A 21113-nucleotide genomic window follows, 5' to 3' on the forward strand; every position below is an offset into this window, starting at 1 on the left:
AGCACACTCTCCCTGGGTGCGGTGCGCCTTATCCCCTCCACTGTCCCAGCCTCAGTTTCCACCTGCGCCAGTCGGGTGCGTGCGCCTTGTGTCTGTTCTCAGGAGCTGGTTTCTAGCTGCGACCCTCCCAGCGGATGTCAACCATCCAGAATCTCAGGAAGTCTTTGGTTAGAAACTGGAAGCCTGTTTGCAGTTTGGTAGGGGCTGCTGTCTCTGGGGCTGAGTTTGCCCCTTTCCCCTCCCCTCTGCCTCCTGCCTCCTGCCTCCTGCCGGTCCGCAGCCAGCTAGCTCTTCTCTGGGATCGCTCAGTTCGTCCTTTGTTCTGTGAACGGGCTGGCAGTGTGTTCGGGCCAGTTAATTTTCTCTCTCTCTCTCTCGCTATCCCACAGTTTAAGTTGCTATCTCATATTAGCTCCCTCCGATGCCCTCAGGGCATTCAGGCCTGGTCCTAAGCAATGCCACCCACTCCTCTCTGTTCTGCATTTGCTGGTGGCAGTTGCGGGTGTCTGGGGTACTTTTCTGCTAGGAGTTGCTTTGAGGCATGTAATCTGTGGGTTTTATTTATTTTTCCTCCCAGTTAGGTTGCCCTCCAAGATTCAAAAACTTCCCCCAGACCCGCCAGTGAGAGGGTTTCCTGGTGTTTGGAAACTTCCTCTATTTTGACTCCCTTCCCTGGATGGGTCTCGGTCCCTAGCTCTTTTGTCTCTCTTTTTATCTTTTATATTTTGTCCTACCTCCTTTCAAAGACGATGGGCTGCTTTTCTGGGCGCCTGATGTCCTCTGCTAGTGATCAGAGTTGTTTTGTGAAGTTTGCCCAGCTTTCAAATGCTCTTTCGATGAATTTGTAGGGGAGAAAGGGGTCTCCCCGTCCTATTCCTCCACCATCTTAGCTCCTCCTCTCACAAGCATTGTTTAATCTATATAAAAATAACCTACTGGAAATGAATGAGACATTTTCCTTTTAATCAAAAATTCCACATTTTTAGTTAATAGGATTTTCATTTCAAGTTACTATTTAAAAAAAAAAAAAAGAAATAATCAGGACTCCCATGATTACTTTTTCTAATGATTTTAGTCATTCTCTATGAAGTTTGTAACCAATAAAAAATAGTTAAAAATTGAAAAGTATATAAGAATGTCTGTCCTTAGAGATATATTGATTGATTGATATATTTATTTTTTGAAGAAACGACACCTCCTGATGTCATGTCTAAATGTGCAGGTCTAAAAGGCATATCTCATAATAGTACATCAAAGTTTTGATCACCTATCTTTTAGTTATTTGTAGAATGAGCCTACTTTGTCAAAATAGAAATATCCATTTATTATGAATGCTCAGATTAGTCTTTAGCTCCTTTTACTTGCAAAAAAATAGATTAAAAAACAGTATGTCTAAAGTATTTAGTCATCCATGGTAGGTATCTTCTTTTTACAGTTGTCTTTATTTTTATTTTCTACAGCTCAGAGTGTATTTGCGAACCTCAAATCTGGACAATGCTTTTGCTCATGTCACCAAAACACAAGCAGAAACATTACTGCTTAGTGTCTTCCGGGACATGGTAATAGTTTTTAGAGCAGACTGTTCAATATGCCTTTATAGTATTGAAAGAAAATCTGATGGGTAAGTATATAAAATATACAGAGTCATTTTTTGCTCTTATTTATCATGCTTCCTCTGTAGTTTTATTTCTCAAAACAGTTACTCTAACTTTATATTTGGTTTCCTTTGTTTTAGGAGTTTCATAAAGCAAGGAATTTTAATTAGTGATCTTCCTATGGTAGTTATCTTTTAGCTACCAAAAGAAATAAACTATAAAGCTTTACCAAGTTTTTCAGCTAATCTTACTGGAATCATTTGAAAAAAAAAAAAACTAGTTTGAGATGGGGTAAAATTTTAAATATTGATTTTTTTTTTACACATCTTGATAACAGGTTGTTACTAATTATCCTAGTGTTCTAGAAACTTGGGGAACTTTATAGTGTTTCTACAGCTTCAGGGGCTTAGGAAGCATGGCCTTAGCAGACTCTTGTACATTTTCACTGGCCTAGATGGCTGAAGTCTGGAAAAGGAAAAACCGACCGTCTTCTTGCTGTTTGTGTGTGTTGCTTATATTCTTCTTTGCTTCTGGCCGACTTGCAGCATTTAGACCACACTTCTTGAGTTTTATTTTGTTCTCAGATGGCTTTTGTTTCTTTTTATAAAAAAGCTATAAAGTGCGTGTTTGCTGAAGTAGCTTAGTAATTGAGGATATCTTTTATAAAGATAAAAATTAACAGATCACCTTAGATAGAACCCATTTCCTTCCTCAGCCAACTACATCTCAGCTGACTAAGCTATTCCTGTAACGTTCTTCCCAATTTCTTTTTTCTTTCTATGTCTTACTCTCTTTTTTTCCCTCCCCTTATCTCCATTTGTGTTCTTGGGTGCCACAGCCTTGTCAGTCTGCTGTTTAAAGGATACTTGGGGAGGTAGAAATGGTAGGTAGAAAGTATCTGGGGCCCCTATAAACATAAACTCTCATACTATTTGTAGTAGAAATGGGGAGGGGGAAAAAAACCTCATTAGAATTGTTGAGGTATATGGTTTCTTTCTCTTTTACAGTCCAAATACTGCTGGTATTCAGGTTCTTCAGGAAGTATCCATGTCACGCTACATTCCTCACCCTTTCCTAGTGGTATCTGTCACTCTGACATCAGTGAGTACAGAGAATGGAATCACCTTGAAAATGCCACAGCAGGTACCATTTTGTTATCAGAGCTCTTTACAGTTTTCGGTTCTTTGTGTTTTAATTTGATATTAGGAACTATTCATTTGTTCAGAAAATACATACTAAATATCTAGAATTTGCCTTGCATGAAGATGCTGGGTTACAGTGCCAACTAAACAAACATGGTTTTTGCTAATACTGGAAAGAAATAATTACATAGATAATTAATTACAAATGTGATGTGTATACCAAAAAGTAATACAGGTTACTGTGTGTACCAGAAAGTGATACTGTGTTATAACATTATACTGTGTATAAAAGTTATACCGTGTGTAACGAAAGCCTGGAGTAGTCTAAGCAATCACATACGGTTTCTTTATCATTTAAATTGAAACCTGAAGAACAAGTGGTAGTTATCTAAGTAAAGAGGAATTTCAGTCAGAGGGAACAGTTCAAAGGCCTGTAGATAAGAGAGAAAATGACACATTCAGGGAATTAGAAGAAATTTCACAGTGACTGGAACATAGAGTATGAGAGTCTTATTGATACTATGGACTTTGTCTTAAAGTCTAAAGTGTTTTAAGCTAGAAATTATTATATATAAGCTTTGTAATATTAGAGAAAACATTACAAAGGAGGAAAATGAACCAGAGTTGGACAATACTGGATGAAGGGAGAGCAGCTAAGAGGCCATTGCAATGATCTAGGTGGATGGTGTTTGTGGTCCAGACTTGGGTAGTGAAAAGAAGATAGAAGTAGAGGGAATATGACATATAGAGGACTCCATGATTAGTTAATTATGAGCAAAGAGAAGGCATACCCCCATAGCTTCTGGTTAAAGTAACTGTGTAGGTAGCATTGCCACCAGGACCAGGTTGCATAACTTATGTTTCCAAACTTCATGTCAGTGTGGAACCCATCTTCAGAGAAAAGTGCTATGTGGATTTACTTGTCATCCCTGTCTGTCTAGTCTTTTTAAAACTTCCTATTAAGGCACTTCCACTGAGTGCCTTTAAAATACAGGTTCCATTTTCTCTGCAAACTCATATTTCATGTAACCAGATAGTCCTAGTTAATAAAAAAAAGGAATGTTTTACAGAAGATCTCTAGCTAAAAGATATGGAAGGAATTTGAGAATTAAGAATCAGTTTTGCAGCCTTTGAAAAAATGAGTGGATTCAGTTGAAACCAATGAAAGGTTGATGGGAACTTCACAATGAAGTTGTCATGCCTAAGCCTATCAAGTAGTCATGCCTAAGCCTTATTAGTCAATCTTAGCAGCACTAAAAGTAGGAGAACCATGCATGCTTCCTGGGGTGATGCAGCCTGAGGTTCACATGAGGAATTACTGCTGAAAGCATTGAGCCTGAACTGAATCAAGCTTCTTGAGTCATCTATTCATCGAAAATACAGGGATAGAGGTTTAGTTTAATAACATTCTGTAGGAAAACTGCAAGTCATTAATGCGTAGGAAAAAAGAAGAGTCTTCTAAATAAGACTTTAGAGCTATGACAACAAAATGCAATGCATAAGGTCGTTTGTGTCTTGATTCAGATAGGCTACAAAAAGACACTGTTAAAACAATTAGCAGTGTTGACTGAGAGATGACACTGAGAAATAGTTCTAAATTTTATTAAATTTAGATGTGATGTTAGCATTGTAATTATATAATCAAATGTCCATATATTTGAGAGATGCCTATTAAATGTATAGGAGTAAAGTGGCATGATATCTTCCTTTAAGATATGTTGGCAAAATAAGTATTAATAAAAAGAGAAAAGGGATAGGTGAAACAAACCTTGGTAATTGTCAATCTGAATAATGAGAATAAGATAGGGTGGTATACATTTTATGTACTTTTCATCACGTTTGAAGTCATATTAAAGAAAAAAGCTTCTTGAATATTCTAGATAGAGTAGGCAGTCAGGAGATGAATAACACTGGGTGCCCCATTTTAATTAAGAGGCCCTTTTACATACATAGAGGAGATACTTAACTTTGCAAAGAGCAGAATAAGAAGTTGAAAGATAAGAGGAAATAGATTACATCTTGCACAGAGAGAAGGCCAAGGTTTAAAAAGCAAAGCAAATCTTGATTTAACAACAAAAACCCAGCAGTGAGAACTGTTCCACAGTAAGGTGGCCTCTCTCAGGAGACAGGTGAGCTCCTTGTCTCTGAAGCTCCAATGAGAATTACCTACCAGGGATTTTTTAGGGTAAGAGATGGTTTCTTGGGTTCCTTCAGATTTAGGACCTTGAGGATACATGTGGTCCCAGCTTTTATGTTACACTCAGTTTCTGAAAAGTTCATCAAAGTTGCTTGAGAGGGCTGTAATGGTCACCTGTCCTTATGTACTATGATATTATCAGTAAAAAATGTTGACTGCGTGGATAGAGCTGAAGGGAAAAATAGAGAATTTTGTGGGGTTTTTTTTTTTCTGTGCTGGTTGTTCATTGCTGAGCAGACTTTTCTCTGGCTGTGGCAAGCGGGGACTACTCTAATTGCAGTGCACAGGCTCCTCAGTGCGATGGCTTCTCTTGTTGCAGAGCACTGGCTCTAGGGTGTGTGGGCTTCAGTAGATGCAGCTCCAAGGTTCTAGAGCACAGGCTCGGTTGCTGTGTGGGGCATGTGGGATTTTTCCCAGACCAGAGATCGAACCCTTGTCTTGCATTGGCAAGCAAAGTTTTTACCACTGAGTCACCAGGGAAGCCCTGTTTTTTTTTTTTTTAATGAAATAGTATAAAATACAGTGGTGAATTTACTATCTGAAAACTTAAAAATGGTCATTATGAACATTAACATATTTTAGAGAACTGCAGTGAATGTTCTTCGGGTTTTTGGAAGTATTTGAGGAGTTCTCACTGTGGGAGTGTGGAGTGTGTGTGTTAGTCACTCAGTCATGTCTGACTCTTCATGACCCCACAGACTGTAGCTCATCAGGCTCCTCTGTCCATGGAATTCTCCAGGCAAGAATGCTGGAGTGGATTGCTATTCCCTTCTCTAGGTAATCTTCCCAACCCAGGGATTAAACCTGGGTCTCCTGCATTGCAGGCAGATTCTTACCATCTGAGCTACCAGGGAAGCCCTATGCCAGTCTCCAAACAGTATACTGTTTGATTCTTGGGATTGCATGTTCGGTTTCCTCTCCTCTCTATTTCTTATAATTCTCACACAGCTTTTCAATTCCATTTTTCCTTCTCCTGACTCTTAAGTTATTTACTGTTTCTCATATGTTATGGACAGATGTTCAAATTTTTAGTTTATGTGCTAACTCGGGAATGGAAGACTCATTTCCAAGTAAAATTCTTGAGCTTTGTGACAGTTGCTTACAGATTTTTGTGGGAGTAATTTTTCAAATTCCCGCTTTTTAAATTAACATGCTTATTACCTACCTAGATGATATAGAGCAAAAATGAGTGACAAAGTCCATGAGTATTCAGCACCCTTTTGCCATTTCTTTACACACAATCTCTTGTGTCTTAGAGTGGTACAAATGAGCATTTCATATATCTGATTATTTTTTCAAGTAGAATACATAGGGTGATGGTTGTTTTCCTGACTGAACCCAAAATGATATTGGAGCTTAAATTCATCCAGCCAGCGGGAGTCAAAGCTAGGACACAATCCATGTCATCTTAATAATCATCCTTCCTAAAACTCTTTCCTTCTTTGGTTAGTGGCATCATGCTTTGTTTCTCTTCTTGCCTTCAAAAGCTTAGCCAGCGGCCCTCTGCTCTGTTGCTCCCATATACTTTGCTTCAGAAAATTCATCTGTTTCCTTCAGTTTACCAGCCTTATTATTATAGTTCAATGATTCTGGTATTCATCTCCAGTTTAGTCATCTCTCACATTTTTATCTGGAAGTCTTAAGATTCTTTCTAATTTAATGGGCAGTGAACTTATATGCAGAGTACATCATGAGAAACGCTGGGCTGGAGGAAGCACAAGCTGGAATCAAGATTGCCGGGAGAAATATCAATAACCTCAGATATGCAGATGACACCACCCTTATGGCAGAAAGTGAAGAAGAACTAAAGAGCCTCTTGATGAAAGAATGAATCACTTCATGGCAAATAGATGGGGAAACAGCGGCTGACTTTATTTTTCTGGGCTCCAAAATCACTGTGGATGGTGACTGCAGCCAGGAAATTAAAAGACGCTTGCTCTTTGGAAGGAAAGTTATGACCAACCTGGATAGCATATTAAAAAGCAGAGACATTACTTTGTCAACAAAGGTCCATCTAGTCAAGGCTGTGGTTTTTCCAGTGGTCATGTATGGATGTGAGAGTTGGACTATAAGGCTGAGCACCGAAGAATTGATGCTTTTGAACTGTGGTGTTGGAGAAGACTCTTGAGAGTCCCTTGGACTGCAAGGAGATCCAACCAGTCCATCCTAAAGGAGATCAGTCCTGGGTGTTCATTGGAAGGACTGGTATTGAAGCTGAAACTCCAATACTTTGGCCAGCTGATGTGAAGAGCTGACTCATTTGAAAAGACCCTGATGCTGGGAAAGATTGAGGGCAGGAAGAGAAGGGGACAACAGAGGATGAGATGGTTGGATGGCATCACCAACACAATGGACATGGGTTTGGGTGGACTCCGGGAGTTGGTGATGGACAGGGAGGCATGGCATGCTGCGGTTCATGGGGTCGCAAAGAGTCGGACAGGACTGAGCAACTGAACTAAACTGAAAGGAAACTCTTCAGATTCCCTTTCCTAAGTTATTATCTCCTTCTAACTTCTGTCCATGAAGACCACAACTTCTCTAGCACCTCACCTAGATTCAGCACTCTGAAATCATCTTTGACTCAGCTTTGTTTTTTTACCCTTCATGTCTAGACTACAAGTAAGCTTTTGGTTTGTTTTAATCAAAATGTTCTTCCTCTTTACAAGTGAAAATGACTTGATAGCCGAAAATAAACTTTAAAGCAGTGCTTCTCAAACTTAAAGCTGGGAGTCCTAGGTTTTCTACTTTAGGGTTTGATTGACATTTTCCTTAATAAAACGCAGACTATTTACTTCATTTCTGAAGTCACCACCCATGATATCTTCCTCTGCTCAGTCATCCATCCTGAATAACTCAAGAATTTTTAATAAGTCTTTTATTCAAGGACCATAAATAGTGGCTTATTTCCTGATATATTTTTACTTGACTTTCCAAGCCCTCCTTGAAGGTCTATTACCATCAGTATTTTTTCTCGTAATACCCCTAATCTAGCCAGATTGTTCTCACTTTCCCAGTACAACTATTTTATCTTCTTGTGTCATTTATATTTCATTCTTCAACTAAAATACCAAGTGTTTTTCTCCCACCCATGTATGTCATCCTCACCCTTCAAGTCCCACTTCATCCTTAAGCCTTCTCTAGCTATGCCAACCAGGTCACTGAAGCAATGTCTCACATTTATGAATTTCTGGAAGTCTCTTAGTTTTTTCAGGGTAATTCAACTCTGCCATCAATTTGAATTCACTTTTTCACTAATTAATTATTAATTGCATTGTGTTAAGCTTGTACTACTGGAGCCAGACAGCTCCTTGACTCCAACAGAGTCTAACAGAATGACTGACCATAATACACACTCAGTATTGTTCATTTAACCTGTAAGCATTATGCTTTGGCGGGGGAAATGCTGAAAATATACCTGTTAATTCATATGAATCCAATTATTTTCCTTTCAGGCTCGTGATGCAGAGAGCATTATGCTAAATCTGGCAGGACAGCTCATCATGATGCAAAGGGACAGGTCCGGCCCTCAGATCCGAGAGAAGGACAGCAACCCTAACCAAAGGAAACTTGTGAGTTAAATGCAAGTCACTTAAAATATAAAGAATGTCTGGGAGAAAGATGAGGGAATAAAAGAATTTAAGAGCAGAGTGTTGTCTTGTGATTTGGATACTGAGAAAGTATATAAAATTAGTTGTAAGCCTTTGGATACAAGACTGTGAAAAGTGGAGAATAAGACCCTAAAATGATAATAAAATGTTCTGTATGCCAGATGTTACTGGTTAGGGGTTATTGTTTGGAATAATTCTAATGGAAAAACAGGATAAATTGGTGAAGTTCCTTGAGGGAGGGGGGTTGTTTTGTTTTTAGATTTAAGTACATTTACTTTGAAAGGCAGGGCAGTGTTATTAACTTTAAACAGATTCCTCTAATTCTCCCCAGAATTTATACTATCATTTTGAAAGACTTGAGAAACTAGTACCTAGAAAAACTTCATCTACAAATTAAATGGGAAAAGAACTGATTTCAGTCTCTTCTTCTCCAGTTGCCCTTCTGTCCTCCTGTTGTACTAGCCCAGTCTGTTGAAAATGTCTGGACCACGTGTCGCGCAAATAAACAGAAGCGTCACCTGTTGGAGGCCCTCTGGCTGAGCTGTGGTGGTGCCGGGATGAAAGTCTGGCTCCCTCTTTTCCCCAGGGATCACCGCAAGCCCCATTCCTTCTTGTCCCAGCGGATCATGCTACCTTTTCACATAAATATCTACCCCCTGGCTGTTCTGTTTGAAGATGCATTAGTCCTTGGTGCTGTCAACGACACTCTGCTCTACGATTCTCTGTATTCTCGGAACAGTGCTAGGGAACAGCTGGAGGTGCTCTTCCCTTTCTGTGTCGTGGAGAGAACCTCTCAGATCTACCTCCATCACATTTTGCGTCAGCTGCTGGTGAGGAACCTCGGGGAGCAAGCTCTGCTCTTAGCCCAGTCCTGTGCTGCGCTACCTTACTTTCCCCACGTGCTGGAGCTCATGCTCCATGAAGTGCTGGAAGAAGAAGCTACCTCACGGGAGCCCATTCCCGACCCTCTGCTTCCCACGGTGGCAAAATTTATCACCGAGTTCCCCCTCTTCCTGCAGACAGTTGTTCACTGTGCCAGGAAGACTGAGTATGCCCTGTGGAACTACCTGTTTGCAGCTGTTGGAAACCCCAAGGACTTGTTTGAAGAATGTTTGATGGCTCAGGATTTAGATACTGCTGCGTCTTACCTTATTATCTTACAGGTAACAATTCTCTTCTTGTAAATGTATAAGAATTAGCATAAACCTAGAGGAAAAAGAAAGCAAATGTCCTTGGTTGGCACTGTGATCGTGATTAAAGAACTAGTACAGGCACTTCCCTGGTGGTCCGGTGGTTAAGACTCCAACCGCCCAGTGCAGGGGGTCTGGGTTCAGTCCCTGTCTCAGGGATCTGGATCCTGTGTGCTGCAGCTAAAGAGTCCACGTGCTGCAGCTGAGACTTGGTGCAGCCAAATAAACAAATACTAAATAGAAAAAAAAGAACTGTTAGAGTCAAGTTTTCTGTTCAGTTTTTATCTTTACTTTTTTAAAGAACTCAAACTTAGTATATGATGGCAGAAAATTACTATTAAAAAGCAGCATTGCAAGGTTGGGTTTTTTTTTTTTTAAATCCTGTTTTTCCATAAATAGGCCTAAAACAAATTAATGAGTTTACAGTATTATTTTGAATAATATTAAAGGAATGTCTTCTATGTATACATATAGGTATGTACACTGTGCTTAGTCGCTCAGTTGTGTCAGACTCTTTGTGACTCCATGGACTATAGCCCAAGCTCCTCTGTCCATGGGAATTCTCCAGGCTGGAGTGGATTGCCATGCCCTCCTCCAGGGGATCTTCCCAACTCAGGGGTCGAACCCAGGTCTCCCACATTGCAGGCAGATTCTCCACTGTCTCAGCCACCAGGGAAGCCCATGTATGTATATACATATAATGCATTATAATACATAATAATATTCACATATTAGATAAGATTATCAAAATATTATATAAGAAACATACTAGTAAATAATTATTTTGAATATTAGTGGGTTTATCTGAGCCCTCCACAATAATTTCTCTCCTTGTACCATGGAATTGCTGAGAGGTGAAAGTTCTTTCAAATTACTGCAGAGTTGTTTTTATTGTTTAAAGAAGCTAACCATAAACCTGGTTTGAGATTCTGCCTGAAGCAGTTTTCCTGTCAGCTTATTTGCTTCATGACAGCTGACTGAAGTCAGAGGAGATATTGTGGCAGAAGGTGAGTGGCCCTGAGATTCTGGCTATTCTTAAAAGGCCACACAATCATAAAAACAGAAACAAGATAAATGCAGTTTTTTGTTTGTTTGTTTAATTTAGGTCACTGCTTAGATTTCAGTGATCTCCCAAGCAATGGAATTAGAAACTTTATCAGGATTCCTAAGTTGTGACTGACAGATAAATAATTATAGTTGAACTTACCTGTTAGGTGCCTCTCCATGACGGCCAGGGCAAGCAGCAAGATTAAATCTGTGAAAGAACCACTGTGGATGCCCATTGTGTAGCAGTACTATATACTGTTGCCCAAAGCAAAGTTTTTTATTAAGTCACATCCTCAGAAAGCTCTGTCACAGGACATAGACCAGAGCTTTTTTGGAGTCAGAAAGACAGATTTATTACTCCTGCTTTTCTTATGATCTTCAACAAGTTATTTCTTTGTTTAGAACATATATTTTTATTTCTCTCTCATCTAACAGTCCTGTTTTTGGCAACCAGATTTCTTTCATTTTGGATTTCTAACACTCTTGAGGGCAGAGGATTCTCAATGTGTGGTCTACAGAATTGTGGGGATTTCCGAGACATATTCCGGAAGACTTCAGAATCAAACTAATTTTCATATTAATACTGAGATACTATTTACCTTTTTATCCTGTGCTTCTATTTCTACACTCTGCATTGCCATGCAATTACAATTTTTAATTAGTTTTAAATGCATAATTTCAACAAGTTGTTTAACTTAGTTTTCTCATCTGTAAAATGAGAATGATATACCTTTTTTGAGAGTCACTAGGAGAAATGAAAAGAAAGAATGTATGTAAAGTTTAAGATATCTGGCACTAATGGGAGTGCAAGAAATCATAAATTATATTACACCAGGGAAATATTTGCCTCACTTTTTCTTGTATGGTACTTTTTAATGCTTCTTTTGATTTTACTAGTAAATTATTCCTTACAGTGCTATATCTGCATTACTTGTCTGGGTTTAGGGAAGTGTGGAGATAGAGAATTACTCATATCTTCTCAAATAATTTGCAGTATAAAAGGAATTCTTGGTTGTTTTTCTAGAACATGGAAGTTCCAGCAGTAAGTAGGCAACATGCCACCCTTCTTTTCAACACAGCCCTGGAACAAGGCAAGTGGGACCTGTGTCGACACATGATTCGATTTCTGAAAGCCATTGGCTCTGGAGAATCTGAGACGCCCCCATCCACACCTACAGCTCAGGTTAGGTGAAGAATCACGCAGCTTTGCTCGGCCACACACCCACGTGGCATCTCCTCTAACCATACTGTGCACCTTGTGTGTGATCACAGGAACCCAGTTCAAGTGGTGGTGGATTTGAGTTCTTCAGGAATCGAAGCATCAGTTTATCCCAGTCAGCTGACAGTGTTCCTGCTAGTAAATTCAGCTTACAGAAAACACTAAGTATGCCATCTGGTCCTTCTGGAAAAAGGTAAAAGAATGAAGAACTGTTACTTTTAGGGCATTCTATAACACATTGCATTTCAGAGTATTTGTAAAATTGGATCTTAGGAAAAAACTATTTGATCCGATTGCAATTCCTTTTTACATTCCCCAAAGGCTTCCCTTTTTTCTTTCTCCTAAATTCACTTCTTTATTCTTTGTACAGTTTTTGCCCTTTATACTAGAATAGGTCTTGATGTGCCCCTTCTAAATGTGACTGACATTAAATTACCTCTAATAATACAGGACCAGAAAAAAAAGAAGATAGATCTGCAAATAATTCAAAAGCCTTCTTACAGTCAACAGTTTTCTCCTTCTTTCCCAGTGTACCTTTTGACAAAAAGAAAATTTTAGTCCTCATGTACTTGACTCTCTTGTGACTCTTTTGAGTGGAGAAGTCATTAAACAGTTCATGCCAAAAAAGTGTATCCTGGAGCCTGAAACCTGCATTACACGTAGATGGGTTATAATGCCCTGAAGGGTAGCTCTGAACTCATGCTGAACATTGTAAAATAAATTTTCCTATTTTGTGAGGTCCTTGTGTTCCTTCCTGTGTTGTTATGTGGTCTTGGCTCTTGGTTTCTTTCTCTCCTCAGTCCTTTCTTTATATTCCGTGTATATTCTTAACTACAGCGCCTGACACAGAATGACAGCTTCCTGAATATTTGTATTGTGATGTTTTGCAGCTTTTTCTTATCAGAGCCATTAATAGACCTGCATTCCCAACACACACACACACCATAAACAAGTTAAATGCACCTGTGAAAGACTGTAAAACAGTTGCCAGGCAAACACACACACACGCCATAAACAAGTTAAATGCAACCGTGAAAGACTATAAAACAGTTGCCAGGCAAACAGTAGCTACTCACTGTACCCTGAATGCAAGTGGTGTTTAATATATACTAAGTGCTCACTGCACGCCAGGCACAATTCAAACATTTCCGTGTACAGGTTTTTCAGTAACAGCTCCATATGGGTAAATATACTGTTATCCACATTATACAGGTGAAAAACAGAGGCCCAGAAAAATAAACTTGCTTTATATTCACAAAACTGGGTGGCAGAGCCAAGTTCAGAATGCAGGTAGTCCTGCTCCAGTACTGCCCTCTGAAGGCACCCCATCACCCTGGTACCAAACCAGTGGTGACACATCAGTTCATAGGAGTAAGGGATGATAGACGATATTTAGTCATTCATTTTTTAAAATCTGTTTTTTTCTTATGTGTCTATGTCTCACATTAAGAGACTACATTTCACTTTGCTTCTTTAGTCTTCTTGATCTGATCTCCTTCCCTCTTTCCAAATACAGCATTTATTCGCTTCCTTTCTTTACCTCATCCAGTCACTATCCTCTTCCTGGTTTGGCTTTGTCAGTCTCCTGTTTGTTTTTTATTCTGTACTTTTATTTTACAGACATGTTTAAGAGGCTGCTTTCTGTGTTCCAGCTATTGCTCAACAGGTGTGCTATCGCATGGAGAAGCTCTGATACTTGATCTTCCTCTTCCCTCAAATCTCTTACCTCCTTGTCAGCATTTTCAGTGCTACTTCATAAGAAGTATGTGAAGATTGTTCTGTAGCTTACTTGTGTTCCCACTTACAGATGGAGCAAAGACAGTGACTGTGCTGAGAACATGTATATTGATATGATGCTCTGGAGACACGCTCGGCGTCTCTTAGAAGAAGTTCGGCTAAAGGATCTCGGCTGCTTTGCAGCCCAGTTGGGCTTTGAACTCATTAGTTGGCTGTGCAGGGAGCGTACCCGTGCTGCCCGAGTAGACAACTTCGTGTTGGCCCTGAAGAGGCTCCACAAAGATTTCCTTTGGCCACTTCCCATCACCCCAGCTGCTTCTGTCAGTTCTCCTTTCAGAAACGGAAAATACCGAACAGGTGATACAGGCTTCGTGTTGTTTAGAAAAGAATTGTATTTGCTCCAAATGTTTAGACATTTTTCTATTAGTTGATATTCAAGGAAGTCTTTTCATTCCAAGCTTAGATAAAAGCTGACTTTTTGTAGATCAGTTGGAACATCCACCATTTGACTAAGAATGTAAATAAAACTAGATCATGTGTCTCTAGGTCTTAGGACTTTGAAGTTTAATTTATAAATCCAACCAGTTGTTTTCTCAGATTATCAACAAGTTGAGCATGACTGAGATAGAAGCTACCACACTTGTTTTTTTTGTAGGAAGTTTCCTGCAATGCAGGAGACCCTGGTTCAATTCCTGGGTCAGGAAAATCTGGAGAAGGGAACAGCTACCCACTCCATTATTGTGGCCTGGAGAATTCCATGGACTGTATAGCCCATGGGGTCGCAAAGAGTCGGACACGACTGAGCGACTTTCACTTTCACTTTGGCATTGGTTAGTCCCAGATCTCAAAATAAGCTAAATTGTGACTTACCTGACAGGATTCATTCCAGAGAAATGGTAAAAATAGGTCTTTGAGAGCTTGGGCCATCTTCTAAATTTGGAGAGGGCAAAGTGAACTGTATTTTGGTAAAAAAAAATTTTTAGGTTTTTTAGTTCAGGTTATTATTACTTACGAAAATTCAAACAAAAACCTTTTTATTATGGCATTTGGAAGTTTCATGTCATCTTAAAACCAAGGAAAATCATTTAAGGATGAATAAGGTTTTGCCTAGTTTCTGGTAAGTTAAACAATGATAGAAGATGACTGCTGGGTGGCATTATCTAGTCAGTCCATTCTGTTCCAGTCCAACTTCCCTGGTTCATGGATGGGTGATGCTGTGTAGGGACATTAATTGGCTTTGAACTTTTAGTATTTGGGGTTGGTGGGGGAAGAGAAGCTGAAATAACTGAATTGGAATTAGCAGTGTGTGCCTTTAATTCCCTTTTTTTTTTTCTTTGTTTCCTACCTTGCAGTGGGAGAGCAGCTGTTAAAGTCACAGTCAACTGACCCATTTTTAAACCTCGAGATAGATGCTGGCGTCTCTAACGTCCAACGAAGTCAGAGCTGGCTCAGCAACATTGGCCCTGCTCATCAAGAAATAGACACAGCTTCATCTCACGGGCCACAGATGCAAGATGCCTTCCTGTCACCTTTATCTAATAAAGGTAGATATCATTTTAAATCCTAGCTCCTCATTAGTTTCTTTGGAGGAAAGTTTATATGCCATATTTAGCATTTCAGAGAGAGTTTCACTCATTTCAAGATGTGTCCTTGAGAATTAGCATTAGTATCTGCTGGAGAGGTGAATAGTTACTAGCACAAGGCCAAAATGACCTTGATTATACACTTTGCCGTGTTTGTTTTACATAAATGAAACAGGTAAAACCTCACAACAGCTAAACACTAATAAATGAACCTTTGTAATCAATTTTGATGATACAGAAACACTAACTTTGAACCTCAAGTAAACTAAACTTTATCCATGTGTAAAGAATTCCATTCTTCTCATAGGTGCACCTGTATTGTAAAAAATTGTTACCAATTATTTTCTGTTTTTTATTTCAGCTGTAAAAAATTACAGGAAAATTTTTTTCTCTTGTAAATTCCTGCATGATACGCTTAATTTTGCACCTCAGCCTTCAAAGCCTAAGATATTACTGTCCCTTTACCAAAAAAATGTGTGTCTTCTGCAATTATAGTAATAGGTGAATTACAAGTTGAAGAAGCTTTAAAGTGATTTATGTTGTTTAGGTTTATGTAAGAACTTAAGCAGCAACTGACCTGATTTTCTGCAGGTTTTTAATGGCCTGGCGTTCACCTGATGTTTGATTTTCAGTATGTGATCACTCACCTGAGCTGCTGCTATGTAGGGAGGCATATAGAAGTCATGGCTTCCTTTATTGTAGTAGAATACATGTGAAATTTACTACCTTAAGGATTTTTAAGTGTACAGTTCATTTATATTCTTGGGCAACCAACCCGCAAAACTCTTTTTTATGTTGCAAAAGCAAAACTTTATACCCATTAAAGAAAACTCCCTATCTCTCCCTCCCCCAACTCTGGGCAACTACATTCTATTTTCTGTCCCTGTGTAATTGTCTTTTTTTGTCTGGCTTATTCCACTTAGATAATGTTCTCAAAGTTCATCCTTGTTGTAGCATGCATGGGAATTTCCTTCCTTTTTTGGGTTTGGCAATATTCAATTGTGTGTTCAGACCACATTTTGTTTATCCATTCATCAGTGGCCACTTGCATGGCTTCCACCTTTTGGTTATTGTGAATTATGCTGCAAACAGGGGAGTACTGTGAATATGGGAAGTCTCTTTGAGACCGTTTTCAATTCTTCTAGGGATTGTCAGCTCATGTGGTAATTCTATTTTCAACTTTTTCCTCATAGCAGCAGCCCCACTTTACATTCCTATCAGCACTGGCAGGAATTCCAGTTTTGCCACGTCCTCGCCAACACTTCTTTGATGATTTTGTTGATAGTAGCATCCTAATGGACCTGAGTGGCATCATTGCTTTTCTTTAGAAAACTTTTTAAAGAGATCATTTCAAACATATTGTAAAAGGAGAAATAATACTATAATGGGCACCTTCCCTCCAACCCCCACTTCAGTTATTACCAACTCATGAATAAATTTGTTGATAAAACACTTTCTCCTTCCTGTATTATTGAACTAAATCTAAGATATGGTATGTTTTATTTGTGAATGTTTCAGTATATATTTCTAAAAGGACTTTAAAAAAAAAAATAATGTCACATCTCTCTAAAAATTTAACAGTAATTCCTTAATACTATCAAATATCCAGTAAGTATTCAAATTCCAGCTATTTTACAATGTCAGGATATTTTTGTGGTTTAAAAGAAAGTGAAAGTCACTCAGTCTTATCTGACTCTTTGCAATCCCATGGACTATACAGTCCATGGGATTCTCCAGGTCAGAATACTGGAGTGGGTAGCCTTTCCTTTCTTCAGAGGATCTTCCCACCCCAGGGATCGACCCCAGGTCTCCCGCATTGCAGGTGGATTCTTTACCAGCTGAGCCACAAGGAAGGCCCAAGAATACTTTGAATCAAGATCCAAATAAGATTCATACACAGTGATTATGTTTCGTAAATTTCATTTTTAGTGCTTGTTCCCCTTCCCCATCTTTTTTTTTTCTTCTTGCAATTTATTCATTGAAGAGATTTGCTTCTGTGGATTTTCTCGTGACTGGATTTTAGTTGATTGCATCTTCATGGTTTAAACAGTTTCCGTATTTCTTGTAGATTGGTGATTGAATCTAAAGACTTGATTGGGAATCCTCTGGTGGTCCATTGGTTAGGACTGTGTATTCTCAGTGCTTCAAAGACCTGGAAACTAAAATCCCACAAGCTGTGTGGCACCTCCCTCCCCCAAAAAAGACTTGAACAAATTATAGCTAGGTTTGTTGTTGTTTCCAGAGGTGGGCAAGACTGTTTAATAGGTAGTAGTATATTTTTCTTTTCCATGGCACATAATGCCTGGTTACCTCTCTAATGATTTTTTTTTTAATATCTTCTACTATTTAACATGGGAATTTTAGTAGTGAATTTAATGTTTTGGTCTCAAAATCCTAAAAAGGGAGCAACATTTGAGAGACAGCTAATATTTTTAATTAAAGGAACACATACATTAAGCTACTTTGTAACTTTTGACAATTCTTCATCAGGTGATGAATGCAGTATTGGTTCAGCCACGGACTTGACTGAAAGTAGCTCCATGGTGGACGGAGACTGGACAATGGTGGATGAAAATTTCTCCACACTCAGTCTAACCCAGTCAGAGCTGGAGCACATCTCCATGGAGTTGGCGAGTAAAGGGCCTCACAAATCCCAGGTCCAGCTTCGGTGAGTTTCTCAGCATTTTGGAAGCATAGAATGCCTCCTCAGGGTGTTTGGGCAAATTGGGTATGTAGGCTGCTTTCCTGATAACGACTGCCTTTCTCTTCATCCATAGATCCTTCCTAGCATGAGTCACTGTGTTTCTGCTTCTGTATATAGGTATTTGCTGCACATCTTCATGGAGGCAGGATGTCTGGACTGGTGCATTGTTATAGGCCTGATTCTTAGAGAATCCTCAATAATCAACCAGATTTTGGTTATTATACAATCTTCAGAGGTAGATGGAGAGATGTTACAGAACATAAAGACAGGGCTGCATGCTGTGGACCGATGGGCCTCCACAGATTGGTAAGTTATTAGGCTCACTACCTTGACTTCCTCTGGAGACTCCTCCCCTTTCACATTAAGGCTTACTTCTGTTTCATTTATTTGGAGATTCATAGGTTGCTGGAAATAAAAACTCCTTTTGTATATTCATTTTTAAGATTATTTTCTTTAGTTACCGTTTTAGACCGTTATTTTAAATGAGTCATATCCATTGTTGTCAGTGAATGTGTGTCACTGAGGACTAATACAGTACAAATGACCTCAGAACTAGGGTGGAACTTGAGATTTCTAGTTCTGTGGAATTGAAAATGATAACCTAAAAACAAGATAAAAATTTAAGGTCCATGTGAGTTGAACATTCCATGGCAGTTACTGACAAGCCCCAAATAAGAATAGTGAATGGAAGTTAGAAGAGCCTGGAATTTGCCCCCTTTGTCACCAGTTACCTGTGGATTTGGGGTTTCCCTCACTTGGGTCTAGTCTTCCTTAATTGGCAAATTCATTTAGGTTAAATGTTCTCTGAAGGTCCTGTTTTTCAAGTCTGAAAATCCTATTAATGGTGTTTACGATGATAGAATATGCTTTTTAATTGCAGTACTGGATAAAGAATATCCATCTTTGCTGTTTATGCTCACCCATTACGTGTAGCCCCATCCATGGGGGCCCTGGCGTCTCAAAGCCTTTCCCTTCCTATCACCTCTGTGCCTCCTCCTGTACCCCATAATCCATCAGTGACCCTGCTGTATCAATGCTTAGTAAGAATCTATCCATAACATGCCATGGAGCCTTTTGAATGTGGCTGATAAGAGCCAATTTCCTTTTTCTTCTGCTTAGTCCTGGATATAAGCCATTTTTAAACATCATTAAGCCACACCTGCAGAAGCTTAGTGAGATAACAGAAGAGCAGGTCCAGCCTGAAGCCTTCCAGCCGATGACTGTGGGTAAGACTTCTGAACAGACTAGTCCCCGGGCAGAGGAGAACAGGAGCTCCTCGGGCCATGGAAGCATCCCCCAGGGCGAGGTCGGAGGCAGCAGTTTGGTCAGCCGGAAAGAAGAGGACACAGCGCGAGCAGAGGAGGAGGAACCTTTTCAAGATGGGACTTACGACTGTTCTGTGTCCTAACAACAGTGAGTACCATCACCACGGGCAGTATTAATTAGCATCAGCGTGCAGCTGAGGACACTGTGACCTAGCTGGAAAATTTAACCAGGGAGAGAACACAGCTCAGAGACTCTGGTAAGGTATTATTAAATTTTAACTTTTTCCTCTATGAAATCTTGAGTCCATAAAAATGTGATATCAAAAAAAATATCATCTTTCATAAAAGTTTTTTTTTAAGCTGCAGTGGAAAGTTGTACAGAATATTGTACAGATGTACATGCGAACATTTTGGTTTTCTTAAGGATTGGTAGCTCTTAAACCACAGGGATTGTTTTGCCCCAGATGAGCTTACTTTTTCACTACTTAAAGCTTCCTATGTTTTCTGGTTCAGCGTGTGTTCCAGACTGCTTTTTAAAAATAAATGCTAAGGTGCTTGCTGTAGCTCATCAAGTACTTGAGCTACCTGTATGCCCCCTGGATCAAGAGCACTGGACTCCCTAATTGGGCCTCTGAATAGATGCCTACCCCGGTATAACAGGTACCTGTAAGATGCTCCTCTTCTAGCCTGTTAATCCCGGTCCTCAATTGATGGAAGCTATTTACCTGTGTCAGTGTGCCTGCTTTTTGTCTAGCTTGGTTCCTACTAGGTGAGTGTAGGCAGAGGCCTGAGGCGTTCTTATCAATTATGCTATTAGATACCACTAAACTATTTTGTATCAAAGAATCGTATCTTTTTGTGAATAATTTTGTGTAAATATACTCAAAGGCACTGTTCCTATTTTTAGGGCTTGTACTATAATTTGTAAGGTTTTATGCTGGATTCTGCATGGCTATAGATACTCACTCTTAGAACAAAGACAGGGCTTGCTCTTCTTTCCAGATATAAGCACTCTTCATAGAGGAAGACAGATTTATTGGCTTGGTCATAAGGTAACAGAAATGGTCACACTGATCATGAAATGAAACAGGTTTTGTGCAAATTAATGTAGTTTCTTATTTATTGCTTTTGTAAATTGAATAAAAATGAACTCTATGTAAATAGACTGCTGAATCCTGTATTATCACGGCTACTAAAAATTAGTATGTAAAGAATGCATTCTTCATCATAACTTTTTAAATATTTTATGTATTTCTAGATATGACTTAAATCTTAGTTTTCATACATTATGAAAACACAGTTGCAGACTCAGTTGCTTCAGACTAAACACATATCCACTGTATGTATATCAATTACCTTATAACAGTATTAATTTAGATAGCTTGTTTGTACTGTGCAATTTGAACAAAGGAATGCAATGTTATTTTTTACAAAAACAAACTTATTTTTATAACAACGTATTTGATGTGGACCAAATTATACCACTATGTAAAACAGCCTCTCCTCTCATAGTGCAATTACAGTTTAGAAATAAAACTTGGTCCTCTATCCTTGCTTTTTAAAATTAATGGCTAGATTTAGTTGTCCTAGCCAGGTTTCCTTTGAAGGGAAACTCAAATTTGAAAAATGTTTGTTCAAAAGTCATCAACGGTTTTAAATTACTGAGTTTGATAATTTACTTATCACTCACTTTTCATATTACAAGTGCAATACTTTCACATACTAAAACTCCTGAATGGGTGGAATATGTGATTACTGGTACCTGGCCCTTCTGGTGCTATGTTTATTTAAGCCTTTGTTTTAAACCACCTTTCCCTGAATCTTAA

General features: G+C 39.0%; 1 protein-coding gene across 4 annotated transcripts in view; it reads left to right on the forward strand.

The window, feature by feature from the left end:
- RIC1 (RIC1 homolog, RAB6A GEF complex partner 1) overlaps positions 1-20452 on the forward strand; it is a 143954-nt gene extending 123502 nt beyond the window's left edge. For all 4 annotated transcript variants that reach the window (XM_043487202.1, XM_043487205.1, XM_043487204.1 and 1 more), the window contains 11 exons: positions 1461-1621; positions 2603-2738; positions 8387-8503; positions 8977-9705; positions 11804-11962; positions 12052-12191; positions 13806-14092; positions 15088-15279; positions 17809-17986; positions 18140-18328; positions 19142-20452. In XM_043487202.1, the coding sequence (XP_043343137.1) occupies positions 1461-1621; positions 2603-2738; positions 8387-8503; positions 8977-9705; positions 11804-11962; positions 12052-12191; positions 13806-14092; positions 15088-15279; positions 17809-17986; positions 18140-18328; positions 19142-19430 (2577 nt within the window). In that variant the 3' untranslated portion in view covers positions 19431-20452. The remainder of the gene's footprint in view (positions 1-1460; positions 1622-2602; positions 2739-8386; positions 8504-8976; positions 9706-11803; positions 11963-12051; positions 12192-13805; positions 14093-15087; positions 15280-17808; positions 17987-18139; positions 18329-19141) is intronic.
- The last annotated feature ends 661 nt before the right edge of the window (positions 20453-21113 follow it).

Source organism: Cervus canadensis, chromosome 14, assembly GCF_019320065.1.
Source record: "Cervus canadensis isolate Bull #8, Minnesota chromosome 14, ASM1932006v1, whole genome shotgun sequence".
Taxonomy (NCBI): Eukaryota; Metazoa; Chordata; class Mammalia; order Artiodactyla; family Cervidae; genus Cervus; species Cervus canadensis.